General features: G+C 39.0%; 2 protein-coding genes across 4 annotated transcripts; one reads left to right on the forward strand and one right to left on the reverse strand.

Moving 5' to 3' along the window:
- Positions 1-11,116: 11,116 nt before the first annotated feature.
- si:ch211-217g15.3 (uncharacterized protein LOC368914 homolog) lies at positions 11,117-12,436 on the forward strand. The gene is made up of 4 exons (XM_025005215.1): positions 11,117-11,206; positions 11,340-11,394; positions 11,514-11,551; positions 11,630-12,436. The coding sequence occupies exons 1-4, from the start codon at positions 11,199-11,201 to the stop codon at positions 12,267-12,269; spliced, it is 741 nt and encodes a 246-aa protein (XP_024860983.1). The 5' UTR covers positions 11,117-11,198; the 3' UTR covers positions 12,270-12,436.
- Positions 12,437-12,590: 154 nt separating this feature from the next.
- fuom (fucose mutarotase) lies at positions 12,591-14,484 on the reverse strand. 3 transcript variants are annotated; one of them, XM_017412857.3, is made up of 6 exons: positions 13,878-14,482; positions 13,670-13,738; positions 13,528-13,598; positions 13,327-13,425; positions 13,144-13,217; positions 12,591-12,798 (listed from the first exon to the last, which is right to left on the reverse strand). In XM_017412857.3, the coding sequence occupies exons 1-6, from the start codon at positions 13,894-13,896 to the stop codon at positions 12,732-12,734; spliced, it is 399 nt and encodes a 132-aa protein (XP_017268346.1). In that variant the 5' UTR covers positions 13,897-14,482; the 3' UTR covers positions 12,591-12,731. The 3 variants fall into 3 exon arrangements, with proteins under 3 accessions (XP_017268346.1, XP_017268345.1, XP_017268347.1); XM_017412856.3 differs by having other exon boundaries at positions 13,975-14,481; XM_017412858.3 differs by lacking the exon at positions 13,670-13,738 and having other exon boundaries at positions 13,975-14,484.
- Positions 14,485-15,426: the final 942 nt, after the last annotated feature.

The raw sequence follows: 15,426 nt of genomic DNA on the forward strand, positions 1-15,426 counted from the left end.
TGTTTCCAATTAAGAAAGATGGGAAAGATGCTATTTTAAGTCATCTAATGATCTGTTTCTAACATTCATTGTGAACAGAAAGGGAATTAGTAGGAATATGAGTGATTTGCTCGACATATTTCGCTCTAACTCTCAAGTTAAGAGTTGATATTAAAGTATTGTTGTCAGCCGGGAATTGCTCGTGTTTTCGCCCCTCTTATTTATTTCCTGACACGATGTGACTCACACAGGCTTCAAAAGATGTTCCAGTCACTTTGATTTCGGCAGTAAATTATAGTTTCATCTATCAGAGTCTCTGATGATGTTTGCCACATTAGAAAGAATTAAAACTGGAACAAATTGGGGCTTCATGCTTTACTATGGGGCTTTATTGTGCTTGGGCTAGATGGTGGGAAATGCCCTTTGCATTTATTTCCACTCAGTGTAATGATGTGGTCACACGCCTACCTTTAGGAAATTACTACTTTATCTGTTTTTTTCACAACCTGCACTTTAATACATATTGAGTTTAAAGAAATGGTTGAGTCTATTGAAGTTATTTTGGACACTATAACTTTTGACTTTGAGTGTGTTTTTATTTGCAGCGGGAGTCTGAGCAAACACGCCGGGTTGATTCTTCTGAGATTACAATAGTTTCCACGTCGTCTCCCGAAGCTCTGAAAGGGATGGGAGGGCACAGCGGAGGCCCCTGAATAAACAACCATTAAATTCTCCCTGCACCATGATGAAGGAGGGGGGGAATACGCTCCAGATCAACCAAACCAAAAACCCAGATACATGCAAAAAATTAAAAGTGGAGAAGAGGGAGATTATTTAAGGATTATTTAATATTTTTTTGACTTGGTGCTCTGTAAAAGAGAGACTAAATAGGGAATAAAGGGGGATAAAGTAGATGAAGGAGAAGATGAAAGCTTTGTTGTGCTGATGCTTAATGAGCTGGAAAACACAATTGAACTCCTCTGACTGTGGAAATTGCTGTGAGGGCATCGTAAATTAGCACCAGTATGGGAGCTGGCCTGCTGATAGAAAGGGGGCTTTGTGTGGCGACGGCGTCCTCAGAGGCCTGCAGCCACTGAAATCTTCACAGAAGATTTCAGCAGTGGCCGTTCCAGAAAAGGTATTCATTTCGTCACATGTGAGCATTTTCTTTTTTTCTCCTCTCCTCACCTGTTGAGCTGCCTCTGAGTGCGGCTTACGTTCATTCGAGGCACCAAAGGCCGTCTATGAACGGGACAAACGTGAGAAAGGAGGAGACGGACCTGATATTCTGCTCTGATATTTGGAGAACTCCAAAGGGTGGCTCTTCATTCTGGCTTTTGCAGGCTTGGCACATGCCTTCTGTTACTAAGTGGCTTCATATTGAAAAGCTCTGCGGATGCTATTCTCTCTCCCCCCGGGTGCCAGCCTCTCTGCCCTGGCAGCTGCTGGGCTTTAAAATGGACCCATAGTTTCCACTCTGCAGGTGAGCTGCACAGCCAAAACAGGGCCCCTCAAAGGCCTTTTCAGAGTCTCAATAGGAAACTGACTTGGGGAAAGAGGAGAGGGCGCACAATGGCTGCCTTTTCTGGACATAGCGAAGATGGAGATGAGCTTTTGGGATTTTGCTTTAGTGTTCCTTATAGCCATGTCGAGGAGAGGTGATGAGAGAAGAGAGGAGAAGATGAGCCCCTTTTTTAACAAGTTTTCGAAGGCGGGGTTCTTTCCTCTCAGTGTTTTCTGGCCTTGCTGCTGCTGTATGGGGATGTTCTGTCACCCAGGCGTCTCTGCTATAATTGCTGCACTTTTGAAAGCTGATGAAACGCAGTGTTTTCTTCCACGTTCTGGGGTGATGGAGGTGACGCTGCGGTCCACACACCCTCCAGCCCTGACCCAGATCACTTGGACTCCCCTTTGCCCAGCAACGCTCTTCCCATGCAGGCAGCAAAGAATGCATCTCCTTCTGCTCTTTGTTACCTCCTTTTTCACAGTTTGAGTTTTAAATTTTATTAGCAACGGCTTTTAATGACATACAATCCTGTGCAAAAGTCTTGAGCCATCCCTCATTTCTTTGTATCTTGCTTCACAAGAGCCTCTGGTAGTCTTTTAAAATGGACGATCTAAATTTTATTTGAACATTGGCTGCTTTTCCCACCCATTTCCACCCATTTTCCACCCAACTGTACATGTAATCTATGGATCATTCAATTGTGAAAAGACTCCTAAACTCAATAATGAGCCAGGGACATGTTGACAGTTTATCAAAGAACCGGGATCTTTTGGAACTTCGTTTTCATCAGTTTGTCACAAAGGAAAAATTTGTTAATTTCTTTAGTTGAATCTATAAAAAAAAACCATACAGGTACCACAATTTTCCACATAAATTAGTGATTTAACCCCTACAAGATGACTCCAGTAGCTGAAAAGTGGCATATGGATCAACTAAAGAATGATGAATCTCTCAGGTCTTCTGTCAGTCCTTCGTTGTTTTATTTTTCCGTTTTTCACAAAGACATAACTTTCAGATACTGTTCTGCAGTTGATTTCAAACTTCTGGACAGTTTTGTATAAAAAAAAATTATGTTCCTTACAGTCATCTGATGCCACTTTTTCAACATAAACCTGAAGAGAACTGCATAAAGGTACCAATATATTATATCTTCAAGGATGTTTGCTTTTCTCCTTGAGTGTCCAATGTTTGTTCAAGTTTTAATGTTTTCTTTTAGTCTCACATTGACTGCCTATATCACTGATGAACAATGTTTAAGCAACAGATGAAAAACTGATTTTAATTTGCAGAGATAAATGCTTTAGGAAATCCATTGATTGTATTTTTTCTTTTAGATCAAATAATGTTTTTTTTTTCAAACCCCCAAATCTTCAAGTATATCCAACATCATTTTGCCTGTAAAGCACTTTTTCATGAATGCTTTAGTGAAAGTCTTAACTTATTTAATTTAATTTAGATTTTTAGTGAAATCTAAATTAATGGTGGTGATTGTTATTGCAGTTATGCCCATTACGTCTGCTCTTATTCCACACCGCCAAATGTTTCCACAGCGTTTGTTATTGTTTACATTTCACACAAAAGTCCAAACACAGCACCATCTGAGAGATCATGGTGTCTTTAGATCCATAATATCATTATGTAGACTAAAAAGATGCTATCAGTGTCTGTCTCAGTTTTCTTCTCCCCTCCTCTAATCAGTTCCACTCTGTTATTGCTGGCCCCGAGGCCATTTGCCTCTTTGCTAAACTGCTTTCATAAGCAGGTCACCAAAACCTGCTCAGATGTCTGCTGGGTCCTTTAAATACCGCGAGGCTGACCTCGCCGTCATTATGGAATCAGTGCCCTCTGACGCTGACATGCTTCACACCTTCCTGAGCCAGGAGTCGTTCTCCCTTCTGAAGTTTAGTCGACCACTTCTGAGAGGTTAAACGATGAACGAAGGAGGTTCTGGTTGCATCGCAGGGAGACCGACAAGAGACGGAGAGACTGCGACCTCAGATGCTGGAGAATGAGATTAGATTGAGCACAGAGGAGAGACAGACTCACCAAGCAACATGCTTCTTGTACTCTTTGCTCTGAGGTTTTAAGAAGAAAGAAGCATTTCCTGCTGTGAGGCCAGCTGGGATTGATTTATGGACATTAGTAAAATCCAATTCTGGCATGCGCTTCCTCAGGGAAGTTCATAGGGCTATGTAAACCAACAATGTAATAGTAACCCTCATACCAGCCCTGTTCAGTGGGATTCATCTTGTGCTGGTTTATTTAGAGTGGACATCATTATGGTGCTTCTTTCATTCACTGTGACGTTTGAATTAAAGCTTAACTCCTCGGTGTTGTGTCAGTGCACACACATTAACAAGAGTTTTATGTTTTATGGCTCAAAAAAATTGTGGAATTTACGGTAAAACACCAGCAGCTGCGGTTGCCAAAGTTTCACAGTTAAAAATAGGATGACAGTAAATGACACGGCACTGAAACTGTGCATTTCACAGGCGAGAACTGCTCTTTGTTTATGGTGAATAATACACTGTAAATCTGTTTCTGGTAACCAACTATTAAATATCTGAAATGCTTTTAAGCTAATAGGGGATTTCAGTGGAAATAAACACAACGCAACTGTAAAACATAAGAGTCTTTTTACCTGAATGCTCAAATTTACAGTAATTTACCGGCAGCAGAATTCCACCATAAATATGTGAGACACTACAGTCAAAACTTACACCAAAAAGCTTTTATTCTCTCTGTAAATAAGCCCAGTCACCCAGAAGGGACAGATGTAAGTACCAGGGTGACCTTTTTTTAGTTAAGCTTAGTAAAACAACATTTACATACGTAAAATCAGAGGTTTTAAGACTGATATAGGTTATTGGTTTGTTCTTTTTTTACATCCCTCTCCCCTCTTCTCTCTCTCCCCCTTGCTGCTTTGGTTCTGCTGTCTCCTCCGTTCTGCAGGTATGCAATTATAATTTGAAAAGTTTGGAGCCAGACCTTCTATGAGGCACAGCGTGGGAACAAAGCAGGGAGTTTTTTTGGAGTCGAGGTCAGGGAGCAGAGTGACTGCACACTGCAGAAAAAGACACTAAGAGCCATTAATCTGCTGCTGGAGCTGATCCGAAGGTCTGATTCACATCCTCTGACTGTGCCCTGGATGGTTTACACAAAACGCTGAATGATGTGGAACGAAAAAATTAGCAGTTTTTAGGGCATGAAAGGAGATTGCTGTAATAAGTACTGTTTATGATAATATAAACATATATTTGTTGATGTGACAAATTGATTTTACAGAAGACAAAAATAAATCACACTGCCGAGTTGCAAAGAAGCGGATTAATGTTGAAGCCTTCTGCTGGAAAGGACTTTAAATACTGTAAATGTTATACGATTAATATATAGTTCATTTAATAAATTTAATTTTGCACTGATCTATTCATACTAAAATTACATAAAACATAAAATAAAAGAAATAGAAGGAAAAACTAAGAGTTCTTGTTAGAGTCCAGTCGTTGCATGTTTTCCAGTTTGTATTTTTATCAGTTTTTGGTACTTTAATGATAAATTTATAGTTTTATAGTTTGAATTTTAAACAACAAAGATACTGCTTTCAGTTTTGGAGGTTTCATTGTGGTGTAATACTCCCCTAAACTTTCGAATAGATGCACAATTTTCTTTGCTCAGCTTTGCCCCTTTATAGTGTGAAATAGCACTAAAGTAATGGAAACAGGCATAAAAGTATTGCTTAGTAAGGTATAAAACCTGAAAATAACCAGCAAATCTGTAATTATCTTCTGCATAAACAACACGATCGTTGGTGTTTGGCATCAAAAAATTTAAAGGTGGAATAAATCACTTCCCTCATTTCTCAGTCTCAGTGGCTAATTTTGCTTTGTATTTCCTATTTAAAAAGAGTGCATGAACCAAATCTGTCAAAAATCCCATCTGGATTAGAAACAGAGAGCACAAAGAACTGTCGTCCGTCAGCATAACTGCACACATTTCTTCAATAAGGATGAAAGCGCCGTGCTCTTGTAACCGAATCTTTCTGTAGCGGGCAGCTTTTCATCCAGAAACAGCGGGATCCTCTCTTTAAACCAGGAGCATCAGGGCAGATGGGACTCGTGACACGCAAACTCCGACACACACACAGATTCAGAGCGTGACAGACACCAAAACTGCTGTGAATGTCAGCGTATGGGGACACCTGGTTTCACTGTTACCACCTGGGCTTGTTTGGTGTCTTTTTAAATGTGCTCCTCTTTGTTTTCAGTCAGCTGACGCCTCTGTGGTGGATTAGATGAAGCTGGGGGTCAAAGGTTAAAGGTTAGGGGTACTCCAGCTGGTAGCTAGGGCTTCGTCGGACTCCATTGAGGGGGTATTCAGTGTTTGGGAAAGGAGGGGGGCAAGCAAAAGATGTGTTTTGGGGGAGTTTGTGCTTCATATTTTGTCTTCTTTGTCATGATTTCATACAAAGTTTAGCCCAAAGATCTGTACATGCATGCAGTGAAATATGCAGAAAGTTTGGGCAATCCAAAATAAGATAATTATCACTTGATAGAGAAGGCAATGCTGTATTAAATTAAACAAGATTGTATTTTATAAAAAGCCAATCTAAAGAAAAACGACAAAGGGGCTTGCTTTTTAAAAGCTCTATATGCACAGAAAATAGTATAATTTTAATTTGGTGATGTATAATCTCTTATATTTTTCATCAGGACTCTCAGTTCAGCATTTTGGATCAGCTTAATGTACAAACCCTTTTCTTTCTGGCATTTAAGTATGTTTTAGTTAGATTAATGTTACTTTAATTTCAGTTCAGGTTACTACAACTTATTCCTTTTAAATCAGTTGAATCAGCACCACTTGAGGCTCCAAATAAAGGATAACCTTGTTGTTGAAAAAAGCACATATTTGTAGATTTATTTTGTAGTTTCACCCTAAAATGACAACTGTTTACCCAATCAACTACACTGTGATCTGAACAGTTTCCTACACGATTCACTCTTAATGATTTCAGCACCAAAACACTCTGAAAAGTAGCAACAAACAAGATCAATACAGTAAATTATTTGGCTGATTTTCATGCAATGCTAACTATATAAATGTAAAAGGGGATTTTATTGCATATGTATGAATGCATTTACACATTTGCATGCAAAAGTTTGAAGTTTTGTGAGGAAAACAGATGCAAACCATCCGACAGTCACATTTTTGCAGTTTCTGGCTTTCCCCAACGGTTGGCAGATCGTTTAATTACTGACAAGAGCCACATGTGCCAGTTGTTGGCATAAAGTGTGTTTCATTTAATGGAGTTTTCCAAAACATTAGCTTTCCTCAAGTGGAAAATCTTCTTTAATGAGAAGTGCACAAAACACAGTAAATAGCCATTAGACTTACTTTTAACAGCTCCCACATGTTTACTGTGTTTATGAGGGGTGTGACTGAGGAAGGAGGGAGGGTGTGTGTATGTTTGTGTGTGAAAGAGATGGAGGAAGGGACCACCTAAAATTTTTCCTCACATTACTTTATCCTTAATATATAATTTCCACGTTTGACACTCGCTGTCAAAATAAGCTTAGAAGCACTCATTGCAAAGTCATGAAGACCGGTCCAAAAAATTTAAAAATTGTAAAATAAGAAAAAAAATCTGCACATTTTTGTCCTCATATCAGTGGTTAATGTGTCCTTAAATTTCAAATTTATAAACAAAATTTGTGAATGGCTGCCATATGTATTTGTTTACCTACAGAAACAGCCAACGTGACTGAAAACAGGTCAACAATGATGACGTTCATGGAAGAGCCGTTTGGGATGGAGAAGTCTGACAATTTTGATGTATTGGTACATATTTACGCTCAGATTTGTTGAGTAAAGTACACAGAAACATCTCCACCGCTCTGCTTGTTCACCAATATTTACTCTTGACAGTTGCCTTACTCTTCCTCTTTTCTTTAGCAGCAGATTCACTCCTAAACGTCTTCCCCACGCTTTTCTGATTCCGCCATATTTGTTTACCTACACAGACTACGGCCAGCCTGATGTAGGTCAGTCATGTGACCCGATCTTTCCTGTGGTTTTTGGTGCTTTCCGCTGAGTGCTTTGTTTACATTAAGTGTGGACCCGCATTCTGAATATATCTGAAAAACTACTGGATCAAACTCTTTCAAACTGCACCGTTTGATGTAGTTCAGGATGTTCGTAATTTCTGTTTGATTTCATAGCTGGCATTAAGCACCCTTAATGACTCTGGGACTAATGGCCTACATCATGCAGATATGTTAGCCGTGTTCTTCCATCTCTCCAACAACAAACAGCGTCCATCTGTCCTGTCCTCGGTTACATAACAGAGTCCTCTGTCTGCCCCTGGTCCGTCTCTTCTTCTCTGCCTCGGCTGTCATCAGCACTATTGTTGCCGGAAATCTGGAGCATTACATGCGGAGCCAAACAATCAGGTGGCTCCAGACCCCAGAGTCTCAGGATCATCGCCCCCTTTTGTTTCATCTCGCACTAACTCTTCCAGTTCATCTAGGAGAATTCTTTTCTTTTTTTTTTTAAATCACCATGTTAGACATTTAAAACAAAGCGGAATAATCACCAGATTTCATCTTGCCCTCTGTTCCTTCATGGAGGTCCTTACACCCACTCCGGTAATTCGAGCTGTAAACTCCACTGTTACGTGTCTGATGTGTTTTTAATGGATGCTGGTGAAGCATCAATTAAGTTAATTGTAGATCATTGAGATAATTTTAGTTATTTAGAAAACCCCAGCTTTCCTAAATGTTATGAGTGTGGGGGATTTGACTGAAGACAGAGGGGTGGTTCGCCTCAAACACAGCCCTGTGCAGCGGGACGACCTTTATGGGATTTACTGATAGTAATGACGGTGATGATGAGGTGTCGGCGCTGATGATTGTTTTAGTGCGCTGAAGTTTTAAATTTCAAACAGGGATAATACTCTGGTGAGGTTTAGTTTGGAGTCTGACTGCCACCTGTTAAATAATATGCTATCTATTTGTTTCTTCTGTCTTTATAACAACGCAGGTTTAAGTAGAAACACAGCAGCTGCATTTACGAACGCAGCCTCGAGCTGTTGTGTTTTCTGACGCATCCAGGGCAATGATTACAGGTAAAATGTAAACTATAAGGCTTAGCATTCCTTGAAGGAAAGCAGTTTTAGATTAATATCATTTCATGTTGAGAAATGATGAAGTTGTAGCTGTTTTGGACAAAACTTGAAAATAATGTAATACTCTTATATCGATGAGTTAAAGAAATATTTGAATCAGAAAAGGAAAAAGAACTTAGCGTGTTATTTAAAACTGAATTAACCTCTAAAACGCACCATTGTTTGGCAAAATTCTTTAAGTTGTGAGAAACAATAAAACACATGAACCTCATCTTGCCTTCAGTGTTTTTGGAATGTGTAGCAAGCCTGAAAAGGAAAAATGGACCACCCGCCATTTTGGATGCCGGAGTTTTAAACAAAGACCTTGAACAATCTGCTAGCCCTCAGAGTATATGATGAGGATTACTCTCAGTTACCATCACATCGTGTTTTAGACAAATATCTGTAAAACTGGTTGAGTTGGAGCCATTTTTGAGTTTGCCGAAATGATGTTCATCCAATGAAGTCTTTCCACACAGGCAATTACATGATCTCCCACCTTTCCTGTCAGCCAGCACTAATTAAGATGACAAGGCGAAACAGGAAGTGCATTTATGATCTCAAATAAATGTAAGAACTTTGCTTTTTTTATGCATTTTGCATAACACACACTTTCTTTGATTATAATTGTATTAATGTTGTGATTATTTTCAGTCTTTTTTATGCATTTCTGCAACCAGTGCACAATTAGGTTCTGACAGATGAATAAATTTCACTTAAATCTGTTGAACTCTGAGAATTAGAGTCTTTTTTTATATATTTGCTGGAAAGGTCTGGGCTTGTGTTGTGGATATAAAGGGCAGGTTGCACTCTTCACTTCACTTTCTAGACTTATTTGCATGTCTTTTCCAAATATTTGTGTTTCTGCAGGCCTCACTTCCAATTACAGAGTTAGTACAACTGTAAAAAAATAAATGTAGCTTCAATGTTTAAATGCTGTCTCCATTAGGACAATTCCTCTTTACTTCCCTGTTTAGCTGTTTCCTGTAGCCTCACCTTCAGCAGAAATGTAAAAAGCAAGCATGTTGTATCTGTATGGCACAGATACAACAGCAGTACTATAAAAGGAGTCTGGCTTCAGATGTTTTCTTTCCAGTTTTTCACAACTATCTTACAGATTTCTGTTGTTTTCTTGCTTTCTGGTGAGGTCAGCAGACCACTCTGTGACCTGGGAGTGGAGCTTGTGGAGGACTAATATTGGACATATGGATCTGATAGAGAGGGCAGATAAGCAGCAGACGTGCTGGAGCCATCCTCAGAAGAGGAAAAGCCTGATGTGTCCGATAGATCGTGTTCTGTTGTGCAGCCGGGCTGAATCCTGTTGTCGTGAGGCATTATTACCTGATGAGTTTACCTATGAGTTAATGTTGGAGGAGAGGAAAAGGATCGCAATGACGTGACAAAACAAATTAAAGGCCTAGCATTTCTTGGAGAAACACAAATCACTGCCTTTCATGCTAGAGTTCTGAACTAAGATCACATTATATTGAGAAATTATGGAGTTGGAGCTGTTTATGTCTCATGCAATATCACAAGGTGTTGTGATATTGTCCAATTTAGCTCTTGATCGGGGCGGCCATGGCTCAGGGATTAGAGCAGTCGTCTTCCAACGACAGAGTCGGAGGTTTGATTCCACCAGTATACAGTCACATGTCAAAGTGTGCCCTGGCAGGACACTGAACCCCTCATTTCCTCTGATGTGTGCCCCATCAGTGGATAAATGTGATCTAAAGATTATGGAACGATTTATTCAGATTAGCTTGGCAGAGATGTGGTACAGTGCTGAGTGGATGAATACATTCATATTGTGTTGTAAAGCGTTTTGGGTAACCTGGTCGGCTAGAAAGGTGCCATAAAAGTACAGTCCACTAACCATTAATCTGTAAGCTTGACAGAGTTTTAGCCATTTCTGTGTTGGCTAATGTTGATTAAATGTGACAGCCGTCTTGACTCCAAAGGTTAATGTGTTGTAGATGCACACCTAATGATTACCTTTTGTAAGTTTCATTAAAACTTGCACAGTGGTTCATGAGACACACAGACACGAGCAAAAACATTAATCGTCCGCCTTCGTCTTTTGGAATTGGACAGTAAATATAGACCGGGTGGCCACTTGGCTACAAAATTATAGAGAGTAAGCTTGTTTTATAGCTGTATAAACAACTTAACTGATAGTACACTGCAGTTACATTGACCATAAATGATTTTGATACAAGATATAAAGTTTGTTTATTAGTAAGGGTGGTCATAAAACTGGTTTATGTAGAATACCATCATTATGTACAGTCTGTTCTCATGTGAGAGTTTATAAGTGAGAGATACCAACACACGTCACTGTTTCAAATGGTCAGCTTCTTTTTTATTTGGTATAATCCAAACAAAGTATGATGAATGACTTTCAGCTGATCTCATGGCGTCATGAGAATACAAAGGTCAGGAAAATGCAGCAGGTTTATAGCTGGACCTTTGCTCCCTCTTTCCCACAGCAGAGCAGGTGAACCGAAGGAGAGTTTCTTGTCAAAAAACGTTGAGCTGCCAGCAGAAAGAGACAAAATGTTCAGGTAAGAAAGCTGCAAACCTCTTTTAAAAGAAATTCAGCGTTTCACCGTGTGTGCTGGACAGATTGCTTTTCTGTCTGCGACAAATGAGACCTTGAACTCTAAAGATTAATTCACCTTCTTTCTTGGCCCGTAGGGTTTCTGTGATTGTGAGTGTTTTGCTGATAGTCGGCATCACTGCTAAGCCCTGGGTATGTATTTTATTACACTGCTTTTAGATTGGGATCATCCTAAACAATAACCTTAAGCTTGTATCTCATTAATCTGCATTTTGGATGGCAGATGTGTAATCTTTGTTCCTCTTTTTCAGAATAAACATGAAAACGGCGACGTTAAGGAAGCAGTTGTGTAAGTTAACACTCTATAGGCTAACAGTGAAAAAGTCCACGGACTGCAGAAATGGAGATTTATTTATTCTTATTGCAGGTCCATAGATGAGGAAGGGAGGCTGTCCTGGCAGGTGGAGCCTCCAGAGGACAGGCAAGACATTAATTATGATATCGACCGTAGAATGAGGATTTGGAAGAGCATGAAGGTCCCAAAGGCTGAGGAAGACATGGATGAGCTGTACCACCCTTCAACCGACGAGCTCCATCTTCAGAGCCAGAAAGACCCTGCTGCAGACGTCCCCCTGAAGAGATATGTCAGCATAGAGTACAAACAGGAAGCAGAGGAAGACAGAGATGTTATCGACCACCCTGTTTTTGCTGAAGTGATCGCAGAGGAGAATCAGGCCTATGACAAAGAAGACCCCGAGGCGAGAGAGAAGGTGGTGAGGTATCTGGCTCCGTTAATGGCTGGATACAAACCAGAAGTGGGCGATGCTCCCTATCAACCAGAGACGAATGAGGACCAGGTATCATCTGTGGAGGTGAAGTCGGTGAGCAGCAAAGAGGGAAGAATCCATCTTCAACCAGAGGAAGACATGGATGATCTTTACCACAAAGACATCCTCATGCCCGTCTCTTACCAAGACCACGCCAAAGATGCTGCTCCTGATTATTTACTGCCTCAAAGAAACTACAGCGAGCCCGAGGTGGATCTGGATGATCTCTACCACAAGTGACCCTGAGACAAGTCAACACAAGTGTACACCAGTCATTTCTAACATGACAGTGCATGTAAAATTAAATCAGGTGTCATTTGATTCTATTAAACTATTATTTAACTGCAATTACCACCCATGTATCAAAATCTGTGACTTTTGTTGATAAAAATACTTCTTACCCATCAGACTTTGTTTTATTCATAAAAGAGAACGCTCACTGCAGAAATCATTTACAAAAATACAGTTATTTCAATTGCAAAGTAATCAAAAACATATTTATAGTATTATAACAGATTAAAAATACATATTTTTGTTTAGCAGCATTTGGTAACGACTGAATAAAACACTGAGATCAACTTTATTAAAAGATATTCATTTGATTTTTAACAGAAAATGGTTACAACAAAATTATGTGACATGAGAAAAAACATTCTTTATAAAAAAAAGTGTTATTGTAAATTGCCATAACATTCAGAAGCTTCACTGAAGCTGCTCAGCAGGAATAACTCCCTTCTTCAAGATCAGGTTTCCATAAAGAGCGGTTTCCCTGAGGAAAACAAGAAAGGGGAAAAATTCAGTCAACTTTTATAATAACTCACATTTTTAATATTTTAAATAATGTGTTTTTAAGTGTAGATATTCACAGAATTGTTCTTCATTCAGCATCTCTGAATGTAACATTAATGACAATAATAAAGTAAAACAAAATGGTATATTATCCAGATTATCACTCAAAAACAGAATGTCACAGACATTCTTTATAACTTGCAAAAAATGTCACTTACTGATAAATAAAAGCTTAGGTAACGATTTACTTGTCAAAAATTTGATCATTTTTCTTAATTTCAAATAAATATGTATGAATGACCCATTTAAATAAAGAAATACGCACCCAGTTGCCACAACAGCGTACGCCTTCTTGGCTCGTTCATAAAAAGCAAATCTTTCCACCTTCTCTGGAGAAATCTGAGGTTAAACAACAACAACAAAAAAAGATCTCATGGGAAAGCTAAAAACAATTCAAACCCCCAACTTTAAACGTGAAGATCCACACAGATTTATGCTGGTGTCCTACCTGCGATCCGGCCTGGTTTAGAAGCTGTGTGTACGTGTCCCACACGGGGACAGCTAAACACCTCTGTTTGTCACTGTCCACCAGATCCATTACTGCTGCCTGAAGAAACATGACAGGAACACACAAAAAAAGAGCATATTTTAAAAGATTCTTACAAAATAATGTGAAAAACATCACTCTGTTTAATTTTTGGTCCTGTACCGGATGGGGGACGTAGGTATCCAGGGGCAACAACTTCAAAATGGCCTCCAAAAGTTGTGGAATTCCCAAACCTACAATCAGATCAGACAGTTTAAAAAATTACATAAGCATCATTTGACATTTGTAGGTGGATTAAACATACCATCAGCTCTGATCTCTCTGGGGCCACATGCACAGATAGAAGATGCAGGGAAATTCGCATCTGCAAGCACTAATGAGAATTTAAAATGTAATATATATATATATATATATATATATATATATATATATATATATATATATATATATATATATATATATATATATATAAATTCACTAAATTCACTAAATATACGAGAGTCAGTCCCTACATGGCGTTGACATAAACATCAGCCTTCTGCGTTGCTCAAAGATAGTATATGATCACTGTTAGCCTTTACAGAGTACGTATAGAGTTGCAGATCATACCCAGTTCATCCCCATGGCCCATTTTAGCGAGAACATAAAGTAGATCAGGTGACAAAACAGAAGGGATTCCTTTCAGAACGACCATTATGACAACCAAAACACCTGAGAACCGGAGATTTAGGCGAAATGAGAGGATTCAACTTCACTAACTTCCGTCTTCGTCTAGCTTCCGTTCACCTGTCGGTTACAAAATAAACGAAAAGTAAAAATCAAAGGCAGTTTTTCGAGTATCGAGTTAGGTCTTTTTGCCCAATAAACATTTAACACTGGGACAAAGTCTTTTTTTTAACTTTCTAACAGACCGAAAGATTTCGGAACCGGAAGTGTGGAGAAATGGTGAGCTTTCACTCCACTAACTTCCGTCTTCGATTAGCTTCGGTTCACAAAATACAATACGCTACAAAACAATCAAAACGTAAATAACAAAGGTAGGTTTTTTTGTATTGTTTTAGTACTCCCCGATGATGACGCCAAGATTTAAGGTTAGAACAGAAGGCTTATCTTTGTTCATAGAGCTGAAAACCGGAAGTTGATGTGAATCAAGATAAATCCCTCCACCAGTTTCCGTCTTCGTTTAGCTCGGCAATACCTGTTGGTAATGAAACAGCCAAAAAGCAAATAAAATAATTCATTTTATGGTGTAAAAATTCTTCTCTGTTGCGAAGCCAGTTTTAAGAACTGCTTCTGTTGCTCTCTCTTTCTTTTAGTTGCATGTTTTATTGGCGGTTTTGGAAGATATTCATCATGAGCATAAAAACATCCCATCTCGGAAGTGCCTGCTTATTTTTAAATGAGGTGACTGAGAAAAATCAAAAGAAAGTGCACTATTTGTTCTGTTTTGCTTTACAAATGTTATGCTTTCAAATATTAAAAAAGAGCCTACCTGCCTGCAATGTAGGGTGAACAGGTCAAGGCAAATGACTGCCAGTTAGAGAATTTAGGAACTGAATGTGGTAAACCTAAAAGTAGTAATTTTTATATTTGTGCAAAGCAGTGATTTTGCAAACTGTTTATTGTAGAAGCAGTTTGTTCAACTTTAAAAGGAGATCGTCTAAAAGTTTAACTGAACTGGGTGAATCACAGCCTAACAAAGTTAGTTTTCACTTATGACACCCCTGGGGGTTCATATGCCAAAACAACCTCCGGATATAAGTTACTGTGATGCTTTCATATGCCAAGAAGGTGAGATAATGAAAATGTTTCAGATAAAAATCAATTAACTGCAGGCCTGTTTCATTTGAACCAGAAACACACTTACGTAATTGTGTGGGAGTTTTTTTTTTTTTTTACTTTTTAATTTACTTTTTCTTTCCTTGAAACAAAATGCGAAAGAACATTTTCCATGACTTCAGAAAGAAGGAAGTTTATCTGCATGTGAAAAGGCTTTTCTAAAAGTCACATTTGTAGGCTTGTGGGCTGAGGCACTGATTTTACAATCCACATGCAGCTGCT

This window comes from Kryptolebias marmoratus, linkage group LG22, assembly GCF_001649575.2.
Source record: "Kryptolebias marmoratus isolate JLee-2015 linkage group LG22, ASM164957v2, whole genome shotgun sequence".
Lineage (NCBI taxonomy): Eukaryota > Metazoa > Chordata > Actinopteri > Cyprinodontiformes > Rivulidae > Kryptolebias > Kryptolebias marmoratus.

Coding starts and splice junctions, on each gene's coding strand:
- si:ch211-217g15.3 (XM_025005215.1), top strand. Junction 11,395..11,513: donor GCATCACTGCTAAGCCCTGG/GTATGTATTTTA, acceptor CCTCTTTTTCAG/AATAAACATGAAAACGGCGA. Junction 11,552..11,629: donor GACGTTAAGGAAGCAGTTGT/GTAAGTTAACAC, acceptor TTCTTATTGCAG/GTCCATAGATGAGGAAGGGA.
- fuom (XM_017412856.3), bottom strand. CDS start 14,059: ATGGTCGTTCTGAAAGGAATCCCTTCTGTTTTGTCACCTGATCTACTT. Junction 13,739..13,974: donor GGGCCATGGGGATGAACTGG/GTATGATCTGCA, acceptor AATTCTCATTAG/TGCTTGCAGATGCGAATTTC. Junction 13,599..13,669: donor CAGAGAGATCAGAGCTGATG/GTATGTTTAATC, acceptor ATCTGATTGTAG/GTTTGGGAATTCCACAACTT.